General features: G+C 36.2%; 1 protein-coding gene across 1 annotated transcript in view; it reads left to right on the forward strand.

The window, feature by feature from the left end:
• Positions 1-15,783, forward strand: part of cdh13 (cadherin 13, H-cadherin (heart)) — a 262,775-nt gene extending 246,992 nt beyond the window's left edge. Inside the window, 3 exon segments of the mRNA XM_043216624.1 lie at positions 3,560-3,793; positions 5,001-5,219; positions 14,607-15,783. Of these exon segments, the coding sequence (XP_043072559.1) occupies positions 3,560-3,793; positions 5,001-5,219; positions 14,607-14,614 (461 nt within the window). The 3' untranslated portion in view covers positions 14,615-15,783.
• Positions 15,784-16,807: the final 1,024 nt, after the last annotated feature.

Raw genomic sequence — 16,807 nt, forward strand, 5'->3', positions numbered from 1 at the left:
TATTATATTTGTTGTTGCTGTTTATTTTACAGAGGGAACTTTGACTTTCAATTGAATTGAAACACAAGGCTTTATTAGTATTTTTAAAATTTTAGTATTTTAAAAATTTAATTGGGGTCTTCGATTCAGGGTCATTTTCCACATCATAGTGATCATACTGATGGGGGTCTCCGTCCCCTTGTTAGTGGGGACCTAAAGTAACAGAGCATGTGCGTGTCATATGATATGCAAATCGTTGCACCCCTACTTTTAATGCTTTTTTTAAAAGTAAAGATAATAAAGACAGACAGACATAGACCGATAGACAGAGTGTCACTAGGAGACCATGTCTAGAAATAGAAAAAGTGGACGTATGTTTGTACTACAGGAAGCATAGTAGGCTTTTTCAGAGGGTCAGGTGTTCTTCAGCATTGTTGCAAACTGGACCACCTAGACACCCAGTTCTCCTGAATAACAGATGTTTTAGTTGATGTATGTTGACGGCATTGACGAGGCACATCAGATACGGCAAGTGCAGCAAGTCCCAGCCACGCTCCGCTTACGCACCCTTCTTGTGGGCAGCACTCTACTATAGCACATAGCCCACGGGTAGGAGGACCATAGAAGAGAGGAAGACTTAGTCTCAATATGCACTATAATTCCCTTGTGCAAAACTAAAATATTTTCATAGTCTTTGGGGAGGGAAAAAATGCATTTCAAAAGATATTTGGAGGTCAACAGCAATATGTGAAATGTTTGTCTCCACCAAACCAAAACTAATTATAATGAAGTTCCATATTGCTTTTGGCATATTGCTCATTTCAGAAAGGTTGGAAGCGTTTGCCTTTCATCTCCTGTTTAGATTCAGATACATTTCTGATATCATTCAAAATGTTAGAGACACAATATATTATATAACGCAATATATAAACTGTAGTATGTGTGTGGGTTTTTTTACATGTTAATATAAATGTCTTTACATAATATAAATGTGTTTATAGTATGTCTTAATATAAACTTTATTGCATTTGCCTTTATGTATAAACCTCACTTGAGTATGTAGCAGTGTGGTACATTAAATATGAATACGTCCAAAAGCCTTTTTAGTGTCTATATTCGTCACAGACGTGATCTCTCAACCGAACACTCTCCGTTCCAGTGACATAACACAATAACATGCTACCAGATACTTCACAGTTACTGATCTACTGACAACAGAGGCCATTTTCATTTTTATTTACAAAAAGTTGAACAAAAAAGATTTTGATTTGCTCTTGAACTTGAATTGTTCACTCAAAAATTAACATAATAAAAATTTTATTACCCTCAGGCCATCCAAGTTTAATTATTTTCTTCATTGGAACAGATTTGAAGAAATTACGCATTATGTCACTTGCTCAGCAATGGATCCTCTTCGGTGATTGGGTGCCGTCAGAATGAGTCCAAACTCATAATAATTAGCTCATAATAATAATCAACAAGTGATCCACACAATTACAGTCAAGCAATTAACATGTTGTGAAGTGAAAAGCTGTGTGTTTGTAAGAAGCCAATCCATTGTATGTGTGTGTGTGTTTGTGTATTTATTTAGTCCTCTGTTCATAATATTTCTCCAGTGAAAATGTTATCTTGTCTGAATCAGGAGAGAAATATGCCCAGAACTGGTACATTTACATGCGATAATGGTCCAGAATGGTTCTAAACAAATTTCTAAACAAAGATTTTGATTGGAGAGGTCAACAAGGCATAGATTTTTTACTGAAGGAAGCATTATTATGGATTATAGACTGTGTTTAGTGTTTTGGGCAGAATTATGTTCAGATGCCTTAATGATGTACAGTTAGTTTTCAAATACATCGCATTTTACTTCATAGTATGTAAACTGATGGACTGGAGTTGCATGGATTTCTTGTGGACTAAAACTGTTTTTTATCAGCAGTTTGAACTCTCAATCTGATGGACCCATTCTGTAGAGGATCCATTGATGAGCAAGTAAAAATTCCTCCAAATCTGTTCAGATGAAGCTCATATACATATTGGATGGCTTGAGGGTGAATACGTCTTCAGTCAATTTTGGGTGAACTGTTCCTTTAAGAACTAAAATATTACCCCGAATCACATCAGCTCATGCCCCTTAAATTCCCCTGGAGTATTCTAAAGTCATCCCTGCATGCTCCTGGGATTTTTATCTGATCTTGTTTTTTGGGTCAAAAAGCAGTCAAAAGCTGTTGTTATGAGCAGAAACCTAATCTATATTCAGTCATATACCAAAACAGCCGTGTTTACACAATGCCTGCCTTGACCTTTGGCGTTTTTCAGTTGCAGGTTTGCTCATTGGTGTTGAAAGCGAAGCAATGGACGTATTTACTAATGCGCACAGAAACCACATCTAAATTTTTTAGGAGTTCATGATTTATAAATCAGATAGCTGTTATCGCTCGTGGCGGGACATGTTTACTTCTGTGAAGCATACTGAGAAGTCTGCTGCTTTAATGGTGTTAGGCGAGACAGTTTGCTTTTGTCCGCGGACTCGCGTTCTTTTTCATTTCGTGAAACGGCTTGTTACATACTTGACAATCTTTTTGAACAGAAAATCAATAAAACATGGCAAAGACGTCATTGTTCTACCTCTAAACGCTGTTCTGGAGAGGTATTTTAGAGGCGCAATTGGAACAAACCTAATTTCTTTTTCTACCGAGACATTTCTTGCTCCAGTGTTGTGACACGGTGCCTTTTCTTCTTCCCTTTGAGGCCTGAGCGTTCCTGGCAGTACGAGGACAAAATCATTCTGTAATTACTGATCCTGTCATCGGATGTTAATTGCGAGTGACCTCCAGGGCTGTTTATAATTATGCAGTCCTGCAATAACTGCTAATCTCCTAGAAACAGAATATCTCAAAAGCCTTGAATAATCTTTTTTTTTTTTTTCCACTGTGCAATATTCAATAAAGTGCAATCTGATACAAAGCGAGGCGGGATAATTGTTGTTACTCCAAGTCAGAAACTAAATGTTTTGATTTGCTGTTGGGGTTTTTTTCGGTATAGACATTGATTGTTGTTGCCTGTGTTTTTCATGTATTTTTGGCTTGTGACTGATTGGAAGAAGTTTTTAACCCACTTTGCTTTACTGTAACAGTCAGTTAGTGTGAGATGCTGGTGATTCGAGCGCACCGATGAGTGTTAAGCACAAGCTTCCTGTGCATTTAAAAGAGAGCTATTGATTTGGCCTATAGAGCCAGAAAGCTTTAGTCTGCCAAAGGACTTTTATGTGATTGTGAAAATCAAATCTGACCAATTTTCTTTCATAATAACTTTCATAAGCTTGTTTCCTTTTTTACATTATACAACAGAAAAGTAAATGTGAGATTAAAGTTCAGAGAAATGCAAGTTATATATAAAAAGGAACTAAAAAATGTAAATAGGCTTGCTACCAACACTAATAAAAATTACAATAGCGCTTAAAATTATTACATTAAAAATAATCATATTCAAAATATCTAAATACTGCAGTACTAAAACTTCTCAGTATGCTGGTTCTGTCCTACTTTATTCTTTTTAACTCTGTCTTTTGTCTCACTAGGAAGTCCACCCGCTTCAGGCACGGGTACGCTGATAATCACTCTGGAGGACGAGAACGACAACGCTCCCTACGTCTTCCCCTCCGTGGCCCGCGTGTGTGAGGACGCTAAAGACATGAATGTGGTGGTGATCGGGGGACGAGACAAGGACATTCATCCTAATACGGATCCTTTCAAGATCGAACTTGGCAAGCAGCCAGGACTGGAGAAAACATGGAAAATCTCCAGGATCAATGGTAAGTTAATTCTCAAATGGGACAGAAACGGGCGCTGACCCACGGTTAAACACATGCCTGCTATTTCTAGGGCCGGTTTCAGGAAGTACAAAAGGTGCTTTCACTAAAAGAAAAGTTTACCTTAATAGAATTAAGCCTAATTGATTTATTGTTGATTAATCAATTTCAGCACAAGCGCAGTTAGTAAAAATGTGATTAGGTGATGTAAACACTGCATATACAGGAATACATTATTAGAATTCTCTGTAAATGAATTACTTAAACTCCAAACATTGTGCGCATTTAACTGATCATCAACCATGAAAATTCCTAAAAAAATTAAAAAATGTATGAAATGTCACTCTAAAATGGATTAGAAATGTGGGAAAAATTGACTGATGATGATATGTCATGACAATTACTAAATATTGGCATTCCTAAAGTAATTTTTCTCAGTGATTCCACAGAACAATTTTTGTTTCCCAAAGTCTCAACGCAGTGTTGCCAAATTGGTGATTTACCTGCTGATTGTTTTTTTCCCCACATAGGTTAAAGCGGTGTTTCAATAGAGGAGACAAAAATATTGATTGGGATAATTTTGGGCTACTTTTGATTAGTAGTTGGGCTTGTTTGTTTTATAGACCTGGCAGCACTGTTCCAGTGGTCCAATAATATTGTTTTTTTTTAGTATTAGTAGTAGTGTAAGAAAAAAACTTCCTTATAACCTAAAAAAAACACGATTAAGAACATGTTAAAATTCCTTCGTTGGAACCATAGGTTCTTTATTCTTTATTTATTTGTGTAGTCTACCAGCCATACCAGCACCTATCCAGCATGGACATGAAAATTCTAGCGTTTTCACCCGGGTCAGATGGGTCTGCTGAGAGCGAGAGGATCAGTATATTGTCCCAGACAGTGTGTGTATCATTAGATATCATGCTGACCGAATAGCTGAGTATATTTGGGGTTTATCTTAACAGAAGCTCGATTACCCATCTCTCCTGAGAGCACACACTCAAATATAGAAAAGCATGTGAATCTTCAGACTTCTATCAGCTGATTGAGAAGAGAATCAGCAGTAGATGGTGTGATATTGAAAGAGAGCGAGAATAAGAGTGAGGTGATTCGAGGTTGAGGGGTTTATAGTATTGTGTAGAGTTGAAGATACTCTGACTGACGTTTAAAGCAACCAGAATGCTAAATTAAGTTTTTTTTCTGATGTTTTCAGACACTCACTCCCAGATTATGTTGCTGCACAGTCTGAAAAAGGCTAACTACAACCTGCCGCTGGTTCTGACCGACTCTGGCGTGCCTCCAATATCTAACAACACAGAACTGAAAGTTCAAGTGTGCACCTGTAAGAAGAACAGAATGGACTGCAGCCGTGCTGGCTCCATCCAAACAAACCTCTTGCTACTGCTCGGCCTGGTTCTGCTCTCCATCCTCTGTAAGTATCCTTTCATTCCACCCCGTACGACACTCGCATGAATGCCAGACCCCTCTTATCACTATGCTGGAAATTCCAGGTGATTTGCTTAAATGCATAGTTTTAAAGTTTGATGCGTGCTGCATATTTCATGGTTTCTAATAAAGTATTCCAGAGCCGCTATTCTGCCCAACAGCAAAAATAATATATGGAAAGTCAGAACTCTGCAGAGTTTGTTATTGTACAAAGTCTCTTAATCCCTGAATCTGGAACCTTGTCCGTTCTGTGCATCGTTGGCACATCTAAAAAGACCTTGTGCACTACTCTCTGATAATTTTAAGGGTTTTAAACCTATTTGGATTCAGGTATTGCTGTCCAGTTCACAGACTGCTTGTAGAATCACTCCTGTTCATTTTGTTTGTTTATGCATCATATCTTGTAAGCATGACTATATATTTGGTTTACATTTATATATTTACAATTATAACTTTATAGTCAGGGTTTATAGCTGTCCATTCAGATTTACAGATTTATGCATGAAAAGCCTTTATTGTATATACTTACATTTATATTTACATTTATATATTCACAACGTATTATTCAGGATTTATTACTGTGCACGTGGTATATGTTTAGATATTGTTTACTGTAAAACTAAACAAAGATATTGATTGCAAATATTTTTCTTAGCAGTGTGCCCTTGACTTTCATTTTTGGAAATTCTCCAGTTTTCACATTCGGTACTTTAGCTGGTAATGCTGATGATGAACACCCTACTTCGCTGTACAGTTTGACAGGAAATTGGCTTCTCCTCCAGAACGTCTGCCGTGACCCCTGTATCTACTTACTGTGGTAAAGCCTGGAACTGCATTAAGAGTTGATCCATATCAGGCTAGATTTACAGCATGTTTAGGGCCACTAGTGCAGCCGCTAGAGACACATATAAGCATTTAAAGTAATATGCACTGATTAAAGGTTGCTTTACAGCAGGTCTTAGGCTTCTCGGTGTGTGCGTCAAAGTGTATTATATGTTTGTCCCACAGTTAATCTCCCATCTAAACCTGCACACGGCCCCCTGGCGACTCTTTCTCCCGGCAATAACATTAATAATTCACTTCTTTAGAGGGGCTGGAACATAATGGAACTCTATACAGCCATTCTAAAATGGAAAACAGAGGAAAAATAAATCAGAGTTTTTTACTCTCACTGTTCAGAATGGATGTTCCGCTCTGAGGTTTTCTATAGCTGTGTTCCTCGCCCAGGGCCCGGTTTGGATAAGAGTCGGATCCATCTGTGATTTGTGGCACTCTGAAGCCAATGTCTCTAGATCTGCATGAAACATGGTGGCAGATCTTCTCCAGGGTTTCTCTCCTCCAATCACTTTCCATTTTGTGTTATCTCTCTGCATATATTATCATTCAGATACCCATATTTTCACCTCGGTTTTGGCTTCCTATGCTTCAGACTCATTAAAATTGTTCCATTTTCTCAAGCTGTATATTAAAGCAAAAGCAACTTTTTAAACTTTGCTATCAGGTACTAAATGTACAAAAATATAGTTTTATCTATATAAATCAGACTTTTAATCTCAAATAATGGGAAAGTATTATAGTTGGGCATATTTCCAGGAATGCAGTACACGAATACTCTAAAATAACAACTTATGCATTTTGCAAATAAATTTAAATGAAAGTTTCCTTCTTTCTTAGTAAATCCCTGTCTTAGCATTTTTCTGTATCTTTTTGTCCTTTTTTGCAGTGTACGTTTCATGTCACCATATGGGTTCATTTTACAGTTTTAGGCATCGATTTCTCTTCCCCCCCTTAGCTCTGGTAGCAATCATTGTGTTGGTGTGAATGCTGAATCTGTGAATGTTAATAGGCTGAAATGATGGGATTATTTGCTACTGCCCTGGCAGACATTGACATGTATTATGCCATTCTGATTTACCCGGAGTGGGATTTCGGGTGAAAAAAATACAGCTTCTGGCACGATTCTAGCATACAATAGTTGAGAAATAATCTCAGGGCGGTTAATGTCATTTCTCAATTATGCGTTCGTGTTTACGTGTTTATATGACCCTAAATGTTTGGGTTTTTTTGTTTGTACGTTCAACCAAAAAAGACAATTTTCTGAAAATGTTTTCACCCTCTGGGCATCTAAAATGAGTTTGTTTCGTCACTGAAACAGATTTGCATTGTTAAATTGTGAATTACTTGCTCACTAATGGGTGCTGTGCAGTGAATGGGTGCCGTCAGAATGAGAAAAACGTCTGATAAAAACATAGCGAAAATTCACAAGTAATCCACATGACTCCAGTCCATCAATGAATGTATTGTCAAGTGAAAAAGCTGCATGTTTGTAATATACAAATCCCTAATTAAAACTAAGTTCAAACCTTTGCTTCTGGTCAAAATACAAGCCCATATTCAAGTAGCATTTCCTCCAGTGAAAAACTTGAAACCACTGCACTAAGCAAATTTTTATGAAAGAGGACAAAGGGAGGAAGGTCAAAAAACAATAAAATAATGTTTAATTTGTTTGTTATTCTGATGGCACCAAGTGAATGAATGCATTTCTAGAAATAATGGTGATATTTCAGCTAACTGTAATTTTTGGTTGAACTAATATGAACCTTTCATATGAATTATTATTCAGGATTTGTAACAAAATGTTCTGATTGTAACATACAGTGTGAAGATATGGAAAATAGGGGTTTGTTTTTTTATTAACTTTTAACAGAAAGTTTTGGATATTACTTTACAGACTTTATATCACTAATCAAACATGCAAATTTGTGATATTGATCATCTGATCTTTTTTTTTTACAAATGGACATATCGAAGCACAAGATTTTTACTTTGGATCCACAAATCATGCTATAAATCAAGGAACCTCTGAAGTTCATGCAGTTTGATTGCTGCTTTTATTAAAGCAAAAGCGAAAAAACACGTTCAGTTCTTATCTCTTTAACCTTTCAGTCGTCATCATATGATTTTTAATTATTGTTTCTGTATTAAACGAAGAAGAATGCAAAATAGAAGCATGTTTTAACCCCATTGTAGTGTTCCTCATTTGGGCGGTGAGTAATTGTGTCAGCCAGACTAAAAGTGTGTGCACATGTTTATTTCTCATGTGACGTGACACAGAGCTGAGGCATGCTGGTCTCAAAGCTGCACTACACGTACACTAATGACTCCTGTAAGGGATGTGTTTCACTGTTGTGCAGGAAGACACACGAGACACGCCGCAATGTCACACACTGATCGAGTGGGAGGGAGAGAGTGTCTGACTTCAATTTCCTTATCACCTTAATGAACCCTGACCCCTGCTGAGAGAGAGCGCTGAGAACAGGCAGATAAGCCCAGAAGCTCAGTGATGGAGCGCTGCAAGAGAGAAATGGCCAAAAGATTAGACAGAATTCGCTTCATCTGTCTCCTCTACAGGAGATACATTCACGCACACACATGCGTTACTGTCATGTACTTCATTAGTTTGTGCTGTTCCATTTTTTCCGTTTTTTAGGGGTAGTCGACATTAAAATATACTTTAAAAGTTGATGATGTCTTGCAGTAAGACATGTCTCTGAGGCCTGATGTTACACCTGTTTTGTCTGGATTTGCTCAGTTGCAAAATGCCTTTTTTATTCATGTTTATTATGCACGTATAGTTTAAAAATGGTATGTCACACCACAGGACCATTTAAAGAGATGGTTTACCCAAAATTGACAATTCATCACATGTAATGATTTTTTTTTTCTGTAAAACAAGAATTTGGAAGATATGCAAGGTATTTTTTCATCAAACTAGTGAAGGCTTGTTTATATATATATAATAATTCAAAATGATAAATTATATTCTAATTAGTTGTCTTGAAGATTAAAAAATATATTAAGAACTGATATGATTAAAAAAGCACATTGATATGTTATGCTAGTTATATATGTGGTGTGTGTGTATGTTTATGTTTGGACCTCTTTACTTCCCTTAATGGACCCCAAGGTTGAAAACATGGACTCTCTAACTTCTGCATAGTTGTTTGGTTCAAGTTTCTTACATCTCTCTGTAACTTATGTTTCCTGAGAAAATAACAGAGTAAAGTTATAGGAAAATCCAAATACCGATATAGAAAGAGAAAGTGTGTGGGAGAGATTTTTTTATTGGCCTTACATACGGATGTATTTTATTTTATTAAGTGTATTTATTTTTCCATAGGAAAATTATGTTATTAGAAGCCATAAACCTAACTTATCTGCAACAAGGTAAATCAAAACAAAAAAGTACATCTTTAATCTAAAGTTTTTAAATGAAAAAAAGAAAATAATAATAATAATATTTTTTGGTCTTGGTAAATGAAAAAGTAATGTTACTTTACTAGTTACTTTAAAAAAGTAATCTTATTATGTAACTTGCATTAATTGTAATGTGTTACCCTCAACACTAGTCATAGGCTATTTATTTATTTATTTATTTATTTATTTATTTTCAGACAGCAAGTGAGCGAAGACTCAAAATATAGTGGGTACGGGTGGGTGTGGGATATATCCTCACAGACCTATATTTGCGAGCAGAAGGGAATTTATTGTCAGATTGACTGATATCGCAGTGCTTCATTAGAGAAGGCGGGCACTAATATCTTCTCGGAATCATGGGCAAAATCATGGATATTGTAGTTTTTACTAAGAATTCCACCGATAAAAACATATAGTTCACCCAAAAAATGAAAATGACCCTATAATTTGCTCACCTCCAAGCCATCCTAGGTCCATATAACTAATCAGATGATCGCAGTTTTTTTTTTTTTTTTTTTTTTATTTATCCTGGCTCTTCAAAGATTGGTAATGATCGTGGATAGTGGCCATTTTAATATTTCATTTTAAAAATAGAAATATTTTTGTTACTAAAACCCAAAATGTGTATAGTGTATAGGTGTATAGGTGTATAGGCTAGTTTTATTACGAATATATGCTATTTATGGAGCTTCAAAATAATGGCCATTTTCCACCAGCATTACCAAGCTTGGATAAGCCAGGATAAATAAATGAGTTTTGTTTTCTTCTGAAAGAAAGTTACGTACAGCTAAAATGGCTTGGAGGTGAGTAAATTAAGGGGAATTTTCATTTTTGGGTGAATCATTCTTTTACGTAATAATTTTGTAATAACCAACAATAAACTGAGTGAAATGTAATGGAATTAAGTTTTAACAGAATACGTGTTAAGGTTTCAGCTGAGTTATCCATCTGTGATTTGTTTCGCATTTCATGCGAAAGGCCTAAAATTGCTGAAAATTGATAAAAAAAGTAGAATCATCCTCCGGGGGGGATTTCACAGTAAAGTGACTGTTTGTGAGTATGTACGTGTGTTGGTCGATGTGTATTTTTAGCTTTTATGTTGCTAACCTTCTGCTCCACAGACTGAAAAAAATCCATACTTTATGTTCTTCCTCAATTCTCAAGGATAAAGGAGTCCAGTGAACTTTCATTTGTGGACTCTTAAATAATTTATGGAGGCCTCTGGGAGAACACACACAGATCCTCCAAGTTTCTTGCTCTTTAGACCCCCATTAAAGTTCCTAAGTCCTGCACCAGATACCTGCGTGTGACACGGCGGATCACGGGGGGGGCACGACTGGCACCATCTCTCACACACTCATTAGTCTTGACGTCTTCGATCCCACAGGAGCCATTGTTACCGTTTCTGATGACAGTTTGCCAAACATCACCTTCTGTGCTGATTTGCCCTTTGAGTCCATTGATTTTGTTTGTCCTCCGAAAACATGGCGCCATTGAATTGTGTGTCTGATTACACTGGCGATGTTAATGGTTGAGAGGGACAAAAACACATCATTTTCAGCACAAGATGGGGCTGGATTCTGATACAAATGTCGAGAGACACCAAATTATCTTTTACGCTGACAAAATATGCTTTGATGTAACAATTGAGCTTAAGATCAGATCACAGAGGAGACTCTTAAGAGCACATGTTGAACAGATAAAGGGTCAGACAATGCCAAGATGACCATACTGCCCCCTGTAGCACTGCTTGCAAATTACACTTAAGGGATCACTCCTTTTTGGTTGTCTTTTCTGAATGAAATTAACATTTTTAGTTAGTAAGGACACATTAAGTGGATCTAAAGGGAGAGTAAATGCATTTGTAATGTTGCAAAAGATCTCATTCAAACACTTTCTGTACTTTTGAACTTTCCTGTATTATTGTTTCATTGATAATTTAGAATGTTTGAGTATAAAATCAGCATGTTAAAACCATGTTTACCATCATAAATATATATACATATTAAAATATTAAAATTAAAAAGCTGTTTTAAATTGTACATTTTAAACTGTAGCACTTTTTCATGTTTTTGATCAAATAAGAGTAGCTTTGGTGAACCTACGAGAAATTATTCAGAATTTTTTTTTTGTTAAAGATTGCTGATTTTTCTTTTAGACTTTCGCCCTCATAATTAGGATGAGTGTAAAAACGTGTTTTCTCCTAAAATGTGTTAAATGCGTTGCATTTTTTTAACTTCGCCCACCATTTTACCTTTTCACTAATAGCATATTACAGATAATTACACTTTGTGTGTATAGCATCTATTAGCAGCACACCTAAAGGTTCTTTATTGGCATCAGTGGTTTTATGAAACACCTCAAACATCCATGGAACCTTTTAAAGGCAGAGAAGGTACTTTATAGTCAAAAAAGGTTCTTGAAAATGGTTCTTTTAGGAACTATCAAAAATGGTGGTTCTATGGCAATAGCACCCTTTTGGAACCGTTATTTTTAATAGTGTATGCACATATTACTATGGTATTTGATAGATAAACATTTGCCACCAGTATTTAGTATGAATAGTATCCGCCTTATTATTTTCACATTTAAATTCTCTGTGGTTAATAAACAGTGAGGTATCCAGCCTGCGAGCACATGCAAATGAAATTGAAAATGTCAGTCATAGTTTAATTAATTATAGCTGTAATTGAATATTACATATGGGACGGCGATTTGGAGTATGTTCCTAACGTGATATTTCTGGTCAAATGAAGAGTGGTGATATACTGAAAAGACCTCTATAACCGTGCTTTAATCTGATGAAAGATGCCCAACAGGGGTAAAATATAATTAATCCACAAACAGGGAAATAAGCCTGAGCCTGGACCCACTGAAGTTTAAATCCCCTTTTCTGCCAAGATGGGCGCTTTTACTCTTTAATCCACTCTGGGTACTGATGTGACCTGTCTCGAGGGGCAGAGAAATTTCCACAGCATCGACCCGTTTGCTGGCTCTTCAAGCCACTTGTTTTGACGTGCCATCCGCAGTGCACCTGGCAGATAAAGAGTAACCTCTTCGTGTTAATAAATTTTCAAGCGTGAAAGGAATATTTAATGCCGCTTGCTAAATTGCAATTTATGTTTCTAATACTCAAGGGTAGAGGTTTTCAGAACTTTAGAGTGACTTGGCATGAATAAGAAAATAGTTTTAGATTTAAAGTAGAATGTTAATAGTTTAGATTAATAGTTAGAGTAAAAATGTCAGTATACTTCATTTTTAAAGGGTTAGATTTCTCAAAAAATAATTGTTATCGATTCTATTAGTAGTATAATCTATTATTATTTGCTCGCCCTCATGTCATCCCATCCCAACAAGTTTTTGTTGTTGTTTTGTTTGTTTTTTTTCTGTGAAACAATATAAAGAGTTTATTAGCAAAAACTCAGTTTTTAACAATTATCAAAAATATTTTTTTCAATTTGCATTCCAATTAATCTCAATCAAACTGCCTCTTGGTTATTTTGATTAGGTAAAAAATAACTACAAATACAGCTAACACAAAAAACACAATTAAAACATGATACAATAATACAAAAACATGATTTTTATCTGATAACATGATTATCGGTTTTAGCAAAGAGTTTCCTAATATATACATTAAATAATTGTTTTGTTTTTGGTTTGTAGGTTCTATTTATTTATTTGATTTTTTATGCATTTTTTAAATGCATTTTTTGGGGTTTCCTTAAAAAAAAATTATTCATTCATTTTTTTTTGTCTGCAAAAAATAATAAAAAATAATGTTTTGGGGGTTTTTGAGGAAAAAAAAATAGTCAATAAAAGTCAAAACAACATTTGACCCCAGTTGAATAAAAAAAAATAGTTAGACCATTTTTAAAATCTTTTTTTTTTTTCAAAGTAGAGCAAAAGTCATGTTTACAAAACATTTGACATTTTGAACTATTTGTTTAATTATCGCTATTAATTCAAACTCCCTTTTCCAGTCTTTTAAATCTAATTGAAAAACTCACACTCTTGGCTGTAACCTTAAAACCCATCATGAGTAGCTTTACTTCTTGGCTGATGGAAGACAAATTGAGAAAGTGAATGATGAGGGTTGTGTAAGGCTGGGAGAAGCAGAGGAGTGTATTTCTTTCTGACCAAAGCCCTGCAGGGTTCACGTGTTATTGTGCCTTGTTTCAACTGCAGCTGACTGCTGCCACAACCACTTTCCTCCAATCAGGCTGATGGTAATTAGATCAAACACGCGTTCGTCCTGCTGCCTGCATTCCCTCCACACTTACTTGTGTTTCCCCCTTTAGGAAGATGGAGGAAAGAGTGTGTGTATGCGGAGATGGGAGTAGTGAGGATTTTTATCTACTCCTCGCTTGACTTTATTGCATGTGAAAGAAGCGAGGTGAATTGATTCAGTTGTATATTTTGATGTTTCAGACTCACACTCATCCGCCGCGGGGAAAAAGCATTACCTGAATGCGTTTTGGGCCCTCGGCACATGAATAAACAGGACTGGAGTCTCATTATAATTTGCAAATGGCATTTGTGGAACTGAGCAACCTCGGCCGCTCTCTTAAGTGCCGTTCAAGTCTTATTTTCCTTCCACTACCATTTAGGACCAAGCTGTACAAATGTATCTAGTGGAAAGAAACAACAAGCAGCAAAGAAAAAAATCAATAGCCCCCTGCATTTAATATTCCCTCGCATCGGATCTGGCACGGTTCGATCACTGTTGAATTTCTGAGATCCGCAGGCCAATTCATTTCGCACAAGTCTTGCGAAATTAGCCTTTGCATTTTTCAAAGTTACGTTTTAATCATATTTTACGATGATGGCGGCGCGGAGTAAGCGAAGGCAAAAATAAAAGGCTGTATGGGTTCCTGGAGCTTCAGCGAAAGCGCCATTTCGTTCCTAATTGGTTTAATTTATTAATCCAATGCTTTGTTGTGGTTGTTCGTGTTTTTTATCCAGTCATTGCATAAACATTACAGCGAATATCTCATGTCGCTTTAAAAATTTCAAACCTGCTAAGGGAAAGTGAGTTTATTACCAGCACAGATGTTCTTTTAAACTTTTAAATGGTGTTTAATCGCCGTTTTCTTTCTTTTTTTGTCTTTTTCAGGCTTGTAAATTCCGCCGATTCTTTCTGTAGTCCTTTTGCAACACTGAAGAAAACCTTCTTCTCTTCTCCACACGCAAACCAGGCCCAGAGAGAAGACTCCCGCCCCCTCCCCAAAAAGACACTTTGCGCCCTTCATTTTTGCTCTCCTCCTTTTCACCATCGTCTCTCTCCATCCCCAACCGGTGCATCTTCACCCTTTTCACCAGGAACTCTCCTTCTCTCCTCTCCCTGCACTTCCTGTCTTCTCATACCTCTGGAATACATCACGGACAGCACCGCCTCAATGCTCGAACTCTCTCTCACTGGACAAAGATATATTGGATGGGGGCAAAGCGATTGGACATTTCGATGTACTTTAGTTTCCTCTGGTTAAAGACTACTGTATTTGATCTTGTTTACTAATGTAAGGGAAGGACACAAGGCCTCTTTAGTCTGCAGTGGTTGTGTTTTCTTAGGGCAGGGTGGTAGCCAGAAGCCTTCAGAGTCTAAAAAAAAAGCATCTCTTGCGTCTTTTTATTTTGTTTTTTTGGTTCAGTTGCATTAGTTGTTATGGAGTGGAACACAATATATCTTTATAGTAATGTGTGAAATGGTGGGGGGAAATGTACACTATATATATTTTATTTTTTACCAATGTACAAATATATTAATTAACTTATGTACTTTGATCACATATTCTTTAAAGACCCCTCACGAGAAAAAAAAAAAACAACTGTATGTTTTTGCTAAATTTTAGGGACTATTTCTAATGCCATTGATGTTTTTTTTCTTCTTTTTTTTTCTCTCCATGTACGAGCTCTCGTTTAGAGTGTGGTTCTTGAGTCTGGAGAGCGATTTGCAGACAGAGAGCAAATCTGTCTTGTGATTCTTGTTTCTGATGGTATGGCGTTTATTTTATTTTTCTCCCTCTCCCCTTGGGTCAGAGTCAAAGAGGCCAGGGAAGGCTATTGATTCAGTGGTTCTTTTTTTTTTTTTTTTTTTTTGCGCTTGTGAGAAGAAGACAACAAAAAAGGGAGACAGAAAAAGATAATAGACGAAAAACAAAATAAAATGTGTGTGTGGCTTTGTGTGGAAGACCCCGTAAGTTCTGAAAATGCAAAGAAAAAGATGACGTGGTGAATGAGTTTTGTCTGTCTTTTGCACTAATTTAATAAAGCTGTTACTGTACTTCCCACCACTTTAACTTTGCTTGTTTGTTTTCAGCAAGAAGAACCAGTTGCAGTGATGGAGAAATGCCATTAAATATTTATATTCCATAGTGGAAATGGCTGATATAATAAATAAACCAACATATGCACAGAATATTGGTATTTTAAGGATAGCAGACTAAAGTGTTCACAGCAATGTTAAAAGGTTTGGGCATTGTTATTAGTATGAACATATGAAAAGATGGATACTGGATTTCTGATTTTATGCTGTAAATATTTTTATTTATATATTAAAGCTAAAAATGACTAATACATTGGCTGACTCATATACAATTGCAGTTGTATAATATAATATAACAATCTATACAATCTATAAATAAAATGTTGAATTCATATTTATAGCATAAACTCGGGTATCCATTTGCAGCTTTGTGCCATCTTTTCACACAGCAATATTTTATTAGGCTCAGCTAAATAATGTTATTAGAAAGGTCTAAAAATAGACGCTTGTCCTACTTGTCCAATGTAGCTGCTTAAAAAATAGAAATGTCTTGGTTTGAAGGTCAAGGTACACTTGCATATTAATTGTGGTTTAATGAACTAGCTCAGGCATTTAACTAGCTTTTGCATTAATTCTGAAGTCAGGAAAAGAAACCCCATCTCTGGCCGTCTCGAGTCATCATCGCTTAGAACAAATATCATCCGATAATTTCTCGCCAATTTGATTAACTTAAATAATTAGCTCATAAACCACCATTAACAATTCCCTGGAGATGCCAGAGTACAGTCTAACAAACTGACTCTTTCGGTATAAATAATCTGAAAATGAACTCAAGAAACCCTGCAAGTTGCTCTCAGTTTGAAAAGTGTTGCTTAAGCTGCTTAATAGTAAAGAACAGGGAACTTTTGCAGTTATACTTGTGTGAATTGCCCAATTTAAGGTCTGAATAACAAAGCTTGATTGTACTTTTTTTATCGTTGTGACTACAATATAAAAGAATAATGGCGAGCCAGCAATGTAATCACCCCCCCCACACACCTCCTCACTCGAAT

The sequence above is a fragment of the Puntigrus tetrazona genome, chromosome 18, assembly GCF_018831695.1.
Source record: "Puntigrus tetrazona isolate hp1 chromosome 18, ASM1883169v1, whole genome shotgun sequence".
Classification (NCBI taxonomy): Eukaryota; Metazoa; Chordata; class Actinopteri; order Cypriniformes; family Cyprinidae; genus Puntigrus; species Puntigrus tetrazona.